Source organism: Falco peregrinus, chromosome 19 (assembly GCF_023634155.1).
Source record: "Falco peregrinus isolate bFalPer1 chromosome 19, bFalPer1.pri, whole genome shotgun sequence".
NCBI lineage: Eukaryota > Metazoa > Chordata > Aves > Falconiformes > Falconidae > Falco > Falco peregrinus.
The window spans coordinates 4,398,630-4,411,482 of NC_073740.1; the positions used below are offsets into that span (position 1 = coordinate 4,398,630).

A 12,853-nucleotide genomic window follows, 5' to 3' on the forward strand; every position below is an offset into this window, starting at 1 on the left:
AGCTGCCTGGGAAAGTAGAGGGGGGAAAAAATATAAATACAGAACCTTTTAAGCGATAAGGTATTGGTGTCTGGCAGACCGATGTGAGCTTGCTTGGCAAACTCAGCATGGTGCTGTGATCAAACAATGAGGTTGGATGTATCTAACACCCATCTAACAGGTACAGGGCCAAACCGGTGGGATTGCATCACTCCTGGCGCATCTGAAGTGTGGGAAAAACTCATCTGCTTGTGCTTGCAACCTGCCTGGTAGACATGCCTGTGCCTTATGTCTGCTGAAGGTCATGGAGTGGCTGGGAATATGCGTAAATTGGGCAGAGTGACTGCTTGGGGTGAGCCAATGCCATGTGCCATGCTTGGCGGTGGGGGGTCTTGCTGTGAGGTGTTTCAGTGCAATTAGTGTCTCAGTGCTAGCGGGCTGACTGTGCAGGGGCTCTAACCCGGGCATCTGGAGAGGAGCAGCAGAGCCAGGGTCCCCTGTGAGCACCCAAGTTTCTGCGTCTTGATTTGCCCAGCTCTGAGCCTGAAAAATGACTTGAGCGCTGCAAGCTGAGGCTCCTTTTCATCTTTTTTTTAAGCAGAAGCTATTAAAAATCACCACCGCTTGGTATTCAAAGTAATTTTTATTGTTGATTTTCACAGTGAAATAAATCCTGGATACAATGTCAGCCTAAAATAATTAGAGATAAGTACCAGATACATACGCAACAACATTGTGTGGTGAAACGTGTTCCAGGGTGTAATTGAGACAGCAGTGTGTATGCTTCCTCCTTTATCCTGTCTAACAGATGGAAGCCACGCCTGAGGTTAATCTATTTCAAAACATGTCTGGATTGGATTTAATTATCTATATATTTTCCATAAATAATCTCAGCTTGAGCTGCTCTTTTACACATCTTAGAAAATCCAAGGTGAGCTTTCTGAGGAAAGCGCTGATTACTACCAGTTCAGCTAAGCAGATAATTAAGAGGGGATGGCTTTTTTTTTTTTTTTTTTTTTTTTTTAGGTAAAAATCTTTCTATTTCCTCCAGCCCAGCAGATTTGTTTTAATTGTTTAAAATATTCAGTACTATGGATTCATGATTCAGAAAGTCTTGTTGCCATTCACCAGAACCCCTAAGGTTCTGCAGAAACCTCAAATCCTATTATTAATAGGCAAAATCCTTAAATGCAAGGTGGGAGATGGCATTCACATGGGGGGAGGTGGGGAGGGAGGCATGAAAACCAGGAGGCAGCGTGCAGGTATGGACGATGAGCTCTCGGTCCCTAACTGCGTTCGGGTTCAGTTTGAATCTTTAGCTTAATGAACCCCGAGTCGTGCGTGCCATCATGCTCTTTGGTCTCTCTCTGGGCTGTTAAAAGCCAGCGGGGTGATTGGGAGAGGGCAGAAATTCAGGCTGCTGGAAAGCTGAACGCACATGCCTACAACACCGCTTGAAGCCTTACTATCTATTGACAGTCCTGCCGCGTCAGTTAGCTTATGGCTGTTAGTATGGGATAGCACTAGCGTTAGCTGGGGGGCAGCTGGAAGCTGTGCTGCTTGGCAGAAGTTCTGCAGCGAATAAAAGGGCGTTGGAAAATGACCTCTGGTCATGAGACACGGGGAGAGGAGGTCTGGGCTTGCAATCTTCTCTCTTCAGGGCTTCCTTGGCCAGCCGCAAGTTACTTCTGCATGGGGGGCCACTGGTTGGGCTGCTTCACCTGCTGCTGCTCGATGGGAGGGCATTTCTCTGGAAGCTCAGGGCAGGGGGCAGGGATTGGCACGGGGGTCTCCTTGCACTCCTGTTTCTCCTGAGGGCAGGGGGTGGGCATGGGGATCTCCTTGCACTGCTGCACTTCTTGGACACACGGTGTGGGTTCAGGGCATGGAACGGGGGTTGGCACAGGGACCTCCTGGCATTCCTGCTTCTCCTGAGGACACGGTGCAGGCTCAGGGCACGGAACAGGGATTGGCACAGGGATCTCCTTGCACTGCTGCTCTTCTTGGACACATGGTGTGGGTTCAGGGCAGGGAACAGGGATTGGCACGGGGGTCTCCTTGCACTCCTGCTTCTCTGGAGGGCATGGGGTGGGCACAGGGATCTCCTTGCACTCCTGCTTCTCCTGGGGACATGGTGCAGGATCAGGGCATGGAACAGGGATGGGCACAGGGATCTGCTTGCATTCCTGCTTCTCTTGGGGACATGCTGCATCCTCCGGGCAGGTAACAGGAACTGGCAGAGGGATCTCCTTGCACTCCTGCTTCTCCTGCACTTGTGGAGTTGGTTCAGAGCAGGAAACAGGGTCTTGCACAGGCAGCTCTTTGCACGCTGGTTTCTCTTCAGGGCACGGAACAGGCTCAGGGCATGATACAGGTGGGAAAGTTGGTGGTAATGTGCATTGCTGTTGCTGCTGCTGCTCCTGGGGTGGGCACTGGGGTATTATGACCACTGGTGTTTCTCCCTTGCTGGGTTCCACCACTGGTGTTGGCAATGGCACTGTTTTTTCCGGGCATGGTACCACTACTACTGGGACTGGTTCTGGACAAGGTGTTGGGACTTGGACTTCAGGTTGCTGCTGTGGACATGGGACCGGCTCAGTGCAGGGCACAGGCTCATGGATTTGCTTTGAATTCACTTTGCTCAGGCCAGGTGGGAGGGTGATTTCCTGCTTGATCTGCATTTGATTCAAAGACATCTTTGCAGGAAACAAGATTATCTGAAAGAAAGGTCAGAGTGTTATTGTGTCTGCTAAATGAACTGCATTGGGATAAGGGTGAAAGGATTATAAGAAACGTGAATCAGCTGCAAGAGTAAAGTTCTCTTAGTTTGCCCTTGGTTTCCCAAGGCAGGTTGCCTCAGAAAGAATTATGATTTGCTCTTTCTTTTTCATCCTGCCTTTCAGCTCCTGCTCTGACTCTGTGTTATCTCCTTTGTGTTCTGCAATGTGGGACAGCCCTGTCAGGTCTAGAGGTAAAGGTAGAGCCACTCCTTTGAACTCGGAGCTGATTTACACTTCAGAGCTCTTCCTCCTGTTGCTTAGCTCTTCTCAATGTGTGAACTCCCTTTCATTTCTGTCCTGGGGAATTGATGAGAGGAGCTGGCAAATAACAGATCTGCTGGTTTGATAGCGGTTTCAGAAAGTCAAAACAATAATAAAAAAATAATGAATGCTGAAGACAAACATTTAAAAACATTTGGGGTATCAAAAAGTAGAAAAATATCACTCTGGACCCAACGGGATATTTTACAAAACAGAAATACTTCATTTAATTTTGCCCCTTTTAAAACGGTTTTACTTGGCATTCGAAATGTGAGGTGCTAAGGCTTCAAGGTGGACCTCACAAGTAAGCCAATATCTTTCTGTAGTATTAAGATTCTTTACAGCACAATATACCAACTCCTCCTCTTGCTCTGGTTTCACTCTGACATCATTGGTGATGTGATGGATTGAGGTTACCTGTGGCACAGTTCTTCCAGCTGTCACGGGAAGAATTAGCAGTGGTAATGTGTCCCTATGTTTCTGGATTATCCTGGCCACTAATAATCCATGTAGCTTGCATGAATCGGAATAATCAGGAGGGATTTCTTCTCCCAAGGCCAGTAATGTGCAACAGGCCAAATGGGTTTTGCAAACAATTTATGGAACTGCCTCTGTTTCCTGGGCTGCTGAAGGCAGGACCAGGCTCAGCTGGATGGGTGCTGTGCCTTTGCTAAAGCCTGTGTTGCTGTCTTTCTCAAGACAATCTAAGGGCACAAATAAAAGGTTAGAATCACAGATGTGTGGGCTGGAAGGGGCTTTTTCATGTCCCCTCAACACAAGACTAGCACCAATGCAGATGATGTGAGAGTGTGCAAGTTCATTCTCCCTTCCCTGCATTGCCTACTCCTCTCAGCACATCTTCAAAGCAAATTCATTGCTCTCTTCTGGATCTTTCTAGATCCTTCAGATCAATATCACTTATCTCTTGCTCTTTTCTTTGTAAGGACCTGATAAGATCTTAAGCCAAATTAATATGTTGCCCTTGAGATGGTTAGCATGGATGAGACAGCACGCTAGGAATACTTGCAACCTTCTGCTCCCTACAGCCCCTCATACTCTCAAATCTCTCTTTTACAAAATAATTTCACGGTGAAATTGAAGATTAAAAAATATTCTTGTTATAAATAGCAGAATCACAGAGAACAGATTTGGAAGGAGCTTTAGGAGGCCATTTAGACCTTCTCCTTCCCTGAAGGCAGGATCAGTTATACTTAAGCCAACATAATTTTATCTAATCTCTTCTTCCGAAAGGGTCTAATTTAGCATTTAACTATCCTCAGATTTAGACACAATCTGAATTTGCCTTGCAGAGTCCTTCCAAGGCTGCTTGTCCTACCCCAATACCCACAATTTCTCTTCTTTGGAGGAATCTTTTGCATGTTCAAAGCTATCAAATAAAACGCTTCTTTAAAGAGTCTGCCTACGTTAAGCCAAGCAGTAAAATTACAGACATCACAAAAAGGTATCAGTATTCTCTGACTTACCCAACCAGTCAACAGGGAGAAGCACGAAGTCGAGTGGATGGTGGAGCATGGAGATTTGAGAACTTTTATATGGTTTCAAAGCCCTGCCTTCTGGGAATGAGTCCTCCTAGGTAATGAGCTCATTCTTTCACAACTGCCATCATGCATTTCCTCCACAGACTTGTTTTACACGTAGGCATTGTGAAGAGAGGCTTTTGGTGCAGAATGCATTTTATTCCCCTTTTTGACTAACCCAATTTAACAAAAAGCTTTCCGTGTGAATAAAGGTCAGACCTTCAGGTTAATGAATTCATTGCAGACCCCGTCGAGGTCAGGGGTCTTGGTGTGGTGTCAGCCAGTGTGGTTCCACTTCAAGTCATGCATGAGTCACTTCATGTCAGCTAATACACCCGCTTCTTAGCATGTATTTGTAGTTTAAGGCAAGGGGGCTAATCTGTACTTCTTTCACCTACTTTTTATCAGTGAATACCCTAAGGTGACTCTCTGGTGAGCCTACAGCCTCATGATGCATGGGTTTATTTTTTTCTCCATGAAGATCTTTGTAGATTTCATACTGCTTTCATTTCAGAACAGATAATTTTGGATGCATGTTATTGTACAGAAGATGCATCTCCACCCATCCAAACGTGACGGAAGAGAAAATGGAGTTGATCTCTGTGTATCATGTGAAAAGTAAAGGGATTTTTTTTAATAGTATACAAGATTTATCACATTCAAATGGAATTTGGACACTGGTTTCATTTAGGTGCCAGAAATGCATTTGAAAAGATGTTTCAATCTACATGTAAAATAACGAGAGCTTGTAGCTTAGACAGTATATTCACTAAGCATTATTCCATGTGAAAATTTTATTGGGTGAAAACAGCTCGCTGATTATTATCCTCAAAATCTCAGGGAGCTATCAGGATGGAAGTCAAACAGTCCTCGTTTCTGATGGTAGGATTATTTTCAGCAGTGGAGACAACACGTCCCACGCAGAGGTGAATTTCATCACATTTGGTTGTCTTGGGACTATCTTTGTCCTGTCTCCACCATTTTACCAGAGCTCTTATCAGAGCACGCGCTACAGATGCAATCGTTGCAACAGGCTGAGCTGGTACCCGTCACCGGCTGGGATTCCTGGGCTGCGAACATAAGAAGCTGTTTCTGGCTGTGGTGTAACTTCCTCTGCTGATAATCATTTGGCAACCGAAGGGCAGAACACCTGAATTTTAGACCACATCTTCTTCTGCTGTAGCGTGACTTCATCTGTGTAACTCCCCTTCTTACCTTGCAAAGCAAGGTGGGGCCCTTGCCTTGCTGCCCGCCTGCCTGGCTCCGGGAGCTGCTTAGCTTTTGTCACCAGCCCTTGCTAGCAAGGGGAATATCCCAGCCCAAGACCTAACCCTGACTCAGGTTTCACCTGCTGCTCTGCTGGTACAAATTGCAGTCGTAGCTCATCTGAAGGCAGGAACTAGGACACTTTCCAGCAGCGGAAAACCTGCCTGTCTGCTTTCTAGGCAGCATCACGCTTCATGGTTATCAAAATAACCCTTCTGCTGAGATATGCTCCTGGAATATAGACCTTCAAAGCAGAAAGATGGAGGGAATAAGCTCAGGCTCATAAAATAAGTGGGGTTTATCATTGCACTTGCTGGCCTGAAGAGGACAGAGCATCTGGGTTCGAAAGGAGATGGCACATTTCGTTGGATCACACATTGCATTTGAATATTTGTGCAATATTCGCAAGTGAATCTGCATCCTCAGGCCAGAGCTTCAGCAACCCTTGTTACGTCCGTCAGTCAGAGCAACTGAGAGAAACAGGGCACGTAGCACCTCTGTAGCAGTGTTGAGGTAAAGACTGTTACAGGCTGTACAGCCATGGCTGTCTGTTGAGACATTGCTTTTATTTAAGCAAGCAGTGAGGTTTCTGGAATATTTAGGTGTCACATTTCCAGCCTCAACTTGCAACATCAAGTGATTACAGAAAATCACTTTCCATAGCTGGAAGGGAGACGACCTGAGCCCTGTCTGGAGATCAGAAGGTGGGGCTGTCCTGACCTTAAACACTGGTTTGGATCCAGGTCTGGAGAGGTTCAGGGAGGTCACTTCACCTCCATGTCAGCAACCTCAGCAGAAAAATGATGGTAATTATCATCGAAGAGGCTCTGAAGTCAGTCCGTGGAAAGGGAGTGAATGTTTTTCCCATAGTAGAGGTGTAATTGCTTTCCCCTTCCATGTGAATTGCACAAAGACTATTTTTAGAGGCAAATGCCATATGCAGTGAAACCTGCCTCGCTGAAACATTTGGGAAACTACGGGAGAAACGTGCATTGAGTAAGGTGCCTTTACAGTGGACGTGGAGGTAAGCAGCTCCTCAGGTCTCACCTGGAGGAGCCCAGCTCAGCTCCCAGCCGATACTGAAGTGGTACCACTAATTCCAGGGAACGTAACACCACAAGGGAGAAAAATATTGGCCCGAGCTCATCCTTCCTAGGCAGAAAATGTTACGTCAGCTCCCACACAGCTTGGGTAGGTACTGTGCTGCTGTCAGCCCGTCAGTGGCCTTGCAAATGCTCATCAGGTAGTTAAGTCCTCAAAAGTCTAAGGCGCTGCAGCAGTTGTTCTAGCAGCTCTGAATGGAGGTCTGTAGCTGTCAGCTTTCCCTGGTTTATCGTTGAGACAAGTGTCTCAATATCTCTAAGGGTCCTGAAGCTGTATTGTCTCAGCCTGAAGAAAAGGATCAGCTTGTTTAGAAGTGAAGACCATGGCAGAGAACCTCAGCTCAGAATGTGAAATGCTCACTGTGATCCTCACCTCACATCTGCATAGATGTTCTTTGATTTTTCTCTGTCCATTACTTTGAACCTTTGTGCACAGAGAAGATGATCTGAGGAAACTATTGCACTCCTGGATTTCATGTCTTGGTGTGATTCAGAAGCTGTTGAACTGGATCTCCCAAGACATGGCTTGCCCTGATGGCTTAATTAGACACTATTTCGCTAACACCCCATTTTGTTCTTTATTATTGTGCCTGTCATCATTTTAGGGTGGACATCTTGATTAACTCATCTCACGAGACAAAAGACATAATTACCTGTTACTGAATTTCCTAGTATCGGTCTGTCTGCTTGTGTGTCCAGTCACTAAAGCATCTTCTCTCCTAGTGCTGGAGGTGGACTGTCCACTCGTGTTACAGAATACTAGAAGCTGGTCACCCACAGGGATGGCCAAATGCTGTAGCATCCAAGTACTGGATATGAAGTATCCATGCTTCAATATTGTTTTTTCCTTCCTGTTATTTCCTGAGTGATTCCTCTTTGCTTTTGCTACAATACTGCACCTGGGCTTCACAGGAACCAGACGGTTTCATATTAAACTTGTATCAATGGATTAGTTTAACAACTCTCAGGAGACGCACGTGGGTGGTGAATCACTGAGTTAAGCCTGTGACTCTGCATTCATAGTTATAAAACCTCTTCCATAAATTCACCAACCTCCATCTTAAACCTTCTTTCATATTTTCATTCCAGTTTTCTGATTTGGCAGCCTATTCCAGAGTCTCCCTGCACTGCTTCTTGAAAATCTTCTTCTAATTGCCTGCTTAAATTTATTCCTAGCTGCTTCTGCAGAATTACTGTGCTTCTCGAGTGCAACAGATTGCCTCGTTGAAAACCCATTGGGCACAACAGGAACACTTTCCAGTCAGCCATCACTTCAAAGAGCCTAATCCTCAATTGCTTCATTCATGCACTCCAGCTCAGGAATGAACTTGTTGGAGTTTAGCCTGTCATCAGCCTTTTCTGCTCCATAAGCCAGGACGTGCCATTGTAAAGTAGAGCAGCCTGAGGGTCACCTTAGCGTCGTGCTCATCTTTGCCACGCTGCTGCTGCTGGAAAGCATTGAGCTGGGGTGCAGTGCCACGTTTCAGGCTTCTCTTCCCTCTTGGAAGGGGACAAAATAGCAGTGTGCTGGAGGGTCAGCTGCACAGTGGTCAGGCAGGTGCTAGTGCAACAGGGAGGGTCTCGGGGCACTGCTTGCCTTTGAGTTAGTGTTGCTTTCTGCTTCTAAAGAAGTCAGAAAAGACCTTGAATATCCCCGAGGTTCAGACCCCACATTTTGAATTTCTGTGTGAATTTGCTGCCTGGGTTATTTTTGTTGTTGTTTCTGGCGGGACTGAAGCCATGGGGCTTTAGAGCAGAGCATTTGGAAAACATCTGAAAAAGAACAAGCTTTCAGGCTTCAGGTGTGGCCAACACAACAGCCTTCTGCTGCCAAAACAGAAAATGCCTAAGAATGGGGCGTTTTCTCTCCTAAAGGTCAGGATAAAACACCTGTTTCTGCAATTGGGCAGTTCTGGAGCTGTGAAAAAATGTACACCACAGGGAGCAGAGGCCCTTCTCCCTGGGAGGTCGGGCTCCTGACGTGTGGAAGGAGCTCTCCGTCTCCCAAGTCTGTTACACTGGCTTTGCAGAGATTCATTGCTTCACTGGTGGGCTGAGTACATTTGATTCCAATGAATCTGTTAAATACCATTAGTTAGACTTGCCATAATATGACTTATGGTAGGATTCGAGTTTGGCGATGGGAAATTCAGGCTCTTCCGTTTGCAAATGGAATTAATTGAGATTAAATTTCAGAAGCTGCAGGCTCTAGGAATTAAACTGTTTCTTCTCCAACTGTTTCTGCATCTGTGTAATGCCACGGATTAATTGAGATAATCTTGGTTATACCTATGCCGTTCTTGTGACTTTGATGGCATCATACCATTGCACAAGGTGATTATAGGAAGAGAATCAAGCCCAGAGGACTTGGAGATTATACAAACATATATGCATTATAATCCTAAAACTGCTCTATTAGCTGAATTGCTATGGAAAAAGGAAAATTTAAAAGCTTAGTATGTCCCGAGCATCTCATTTATTAACATGTTCTGGCTGATAGAACAAACTCGCTGGGGAGGAAAAGGGAAGGGTGAATCCCAGAGCAGCAAGGAAGATTTGGAGGAGCCTCACAGCCTTGCACAAATGCTGCGTCTGACAAAACAGACTCTGACCCAGCCTTGGTGTCCGCAGAGGTGTTTGGGCTGCATACCAATACCCAGCTGAGTGCTGGAAAAAAGATCATCTGACAAGGTGTAAGTAATGAAAGGGACATTAAGCAGATTAATATACAGCAGGAAGATAGCTTGGGAGAGGCAATTATTGGTCTTCAAGATGAAGAGAGAGACTTATCTTAGATCTTCTCCTTTCCATTGCTCCGAGTTAGTCATTAAAATCATAACAATCCTGGGCTCTCACAGTTTGCTTCATTCTATCACCTGTATGCGGATGGAGGCGAAGCTACCAGTGTTTCTGACAGAAAAATGGTGATTTTGCTGCTGCTTTTCTTTCCTCTCTCCATTTGTTGTTTTACAAAATGAAAAACAAAGTGCAATTTTCTATTTCATTGTTTTAGAAAAAGAAAAACAAAGTGCAATTTTTTATTTTGTTGTTTAATAAGAAGAAAAACAAAGTGCAGGTTTTCATTTCCTTAGAAACATTGGATCTTCTTTTTTTTCCTGTAATGCTTTTCTCTCTCCCTGGCTGGCAAGAAGGATGTCTTCCCAGCTAAGCCAGCAGCATAGCAAGCAAGCAGCCCTTCTGCCACCTGCAGTAAGCAAAGCCATGCCAGAGCCAGCACCAGGCACCCAGCAGTGGCAGAGCTGGACACAGTAACAGCCAAAAAGAAAAGAAACCTGAGGAGCTTTTTATATCAAAACCAAGCACCAAGAAATGGCCGCCACCAGCCAAGGCACCGCAAGCTCTCATATCTGTGCCAAACCTGGAACAACAGCAAAACCAGAAGCCTCCCAAGCCAAAGTAGCTCCTGCGTATTAAAAGCGATGGCAGAGGAACAAAACGTGGGGCATGCCACAGTAACTTCATGCTGTCATTGCTGCTGTGATAGAGGCTCCGCTAGATCTATTTTACAGCTTCATCTTCTGCAGCTGGGTGCCTGGGCGACCACATGCTGCTTCCTCAGTGAGAGCAGAGGTGCTGGCAGACCCTGGGGCTGTGCTCCTGGGGGCTTTGTGCCTTTGCATCAATGTCCCTTGGCAGAGGGGACAGCTGTGGCTGAGATCAAGGTTTGGGTTCAAACCTCAGCACCCCGGTTTCTCTCCCATTGGAAGCCCAGCTAATGGATGGAGCTGATGGATATGGGTACTGGGGAGAGAGAAAGTTGTGTTGAAACTCCACAACTCAGCTTAAGTATTTTAAAAGCCACCAGGGCTATTATGATCATGTAGTCAGATTTTCAGCAGAGTCTAACCTCCACTGAGCCTGGTAGCAATGAGAACAAAGAGGTGTGTGGGGCTACTAATTGCAGAACAGCAAGAGTTCATTAAGTAATAAAACATTTTTAAAATGAAGCAAGAAGGAGTCCAAGTGAGGAGCATTTCATTCTAATGCATAATGGGGTTAGTATTTTGCCTTCAGTGCTCTTAAATCATTGAAATAGTGAGACTGCAGGTTTACTGCTTGCTGGGCTAATAATATGTTAAGTTCTATTATCTACAGCCTGTATGCTGCTTTCTAATTACGAGTCTGATACAACAAAAAGGCTATCTCTGCTTGCTCCTTTGTGTTTCCTTTATCCTCCTCCCTCCTCTCCCTGCATGCACCTTACTGCCCCGCAGCCATCAACTGAACAGACTCTCTTGTGAAGAACATGAGGAGCAGCCCCACTACCGTGTCAGTGTGTGTTCTCAATGCCCAGAATAATTCCAGCAGCTGGGATAAAGCACCCTGGCTTTTACGGCGATGGGAACAGGAGGCTGTGGTTGCGCTGCAGGGAGCATTGGCAACTCACATTTAGCTTCGCACTGGTGCGTTGGTACAATAAGGAGCATTCAGACATTAGGGTGCTATGGCACAGAGGCACTGGGCTCGGTCTAGGTCACAGGCTGCCAGTTTAAACTATTTTCCTGGAGAGAGAGCTTGTCTGAAGGCAGTTTCGCAGCTACCAGGATCTGGTTCTACCAGGCTGTTGCTGGGGGTGGTTGCGTGTGTGCATGCTGCGCTCTAGTGGTTTGTACAGCTTGGAGGAAACGTCCACGGCTTGCGAGTTTGTAGGGCATGGCCATGTCTTGGTGAGGCTGGAGGCCATGGTCATGCCTTGGAGAGACTGGAGGAAATTTCCATGCCTTAGTGAGGCTGGAGGAAGTGGCTGTGCCTAGGTGAGACCAGACGAAATGGCCATGCCATGGTGAGGCTGGAGGAAATGGCCATTCCTTGGCAAGACTGGAGGAAATGTCAATGCCTTGGCAAAGCTGGAGGAAATGGCCATGCCCTGGTGAGACCAGAGGAAATGACCATACCTTAGTGAGGCTGGAAGACATGGCCATGCCTTGGTGGGGCTGGAGGAAATGGCCATGTCTTGGTGAGACCAGAGGAAATGGCCATGCCTTGGTGAGGCTAGAAAACATTGCCATGCTTTGGCGGGGCTGGAGGAAATGGCCATGCCTTGGTGAGACCAGAGGAAATGACCATACCTTAGTGAGGCTGGAAGACATGGCCATGCCTTGGCGGGGCTGGAGGAAATGGCCATGCCTTGGTGAGACCAGAGGAAATGGCCATTCCTTGGCAAGACTGGAGGAAATGTCAATGCCTTGGAAAAGCTGGAGGAAATGGCCATGCCCTGGTGAGGCTGGAGCAAATGGCCATGGGCATGCCTTGGTGAGGCTGGAGGAAATGTCTGTGTCTGGAAGAGACTGGAGGAAATGCTCATCCCAGCCCCATGCAAGTACTTCTCCAAGGCAGATCTGTTTCTTCAGTGGAAGACTTTCTTCCTTGGCTTTGCTTTTGTAGTCTAATGTGTGTAGTGTCCTTCACTGAGCGCTAGTTTTAAAACCTAACAGCTCCCTGCTGTAGCTCCCTCCTGCTTTACGGCTCTTTGCCTAGTTTATTGGTATTCTTTTGTTACCGTTAATGGAGAAAGGCTAATTTTCACCACTTGAGGTTTCAACCCAATATCCCAGATCACACCTAGCCAATTTACCTTGTTTCTTCTATCTTCTTTTTTGACTGGCTTGTTCTCCTGCCAAATTTCTATATTTGGAGCAGGCAGGGAGTTTTGCATTCCTGGTGCATTGGCTCATGCTCCAAAATTGCTGCGCTGTGACGGTGCTCCTTTTGCATTCCTGACTTATTAAAGGGAAGGTGTCCCTAATGCCTTTACCTGGCATCTCCTCCAGGATGTTTTTCAGCTTCCCTTTTTGGACTTCTCAGTGCCTCAGCCCTGTTTTAACTTCTTTTTCCCACCATCATCTCGTGATGTTTTCCAGGTTGAGTCAGGCACGCTGAAAAACAACACAGATTTTCTTAGGTG

The 12,853-nt window shown here is 46.3% G+C and overlaps 1 protein-coding gene across 1 annotated transcript; it reads right to left on the bottom strand.

The window, feature by feature from the left end:
• Positions 1-1,661: 1,661 nt before the first annotated feature.
• LOC106112216 (keratinocyte proline-rich protein-like) lies at positions 1,662-2,675 on the bottom strand. The gene has a single exon (XM_027780653.2). The coding sequence runs from the start codon at positions 2,673-2,675 to the stop codon at positions 1,662-1,664; it is 1,014 nt and encodes a 337-aa protein (XP_027636454.2).
• Positions 2,676-12,853: the final 10,178 nt, after the last annotated feature.

What these genes read in the sequence shown, in the direction of transcription:
- LOC106112216 (XM_027780653.2), bottom strand. Translation starts at nt 2,675, where the DNA reads ATGTCTTTGAATCAAATGCAGATCAAGCAGGAAATCACCCTCCCACCT.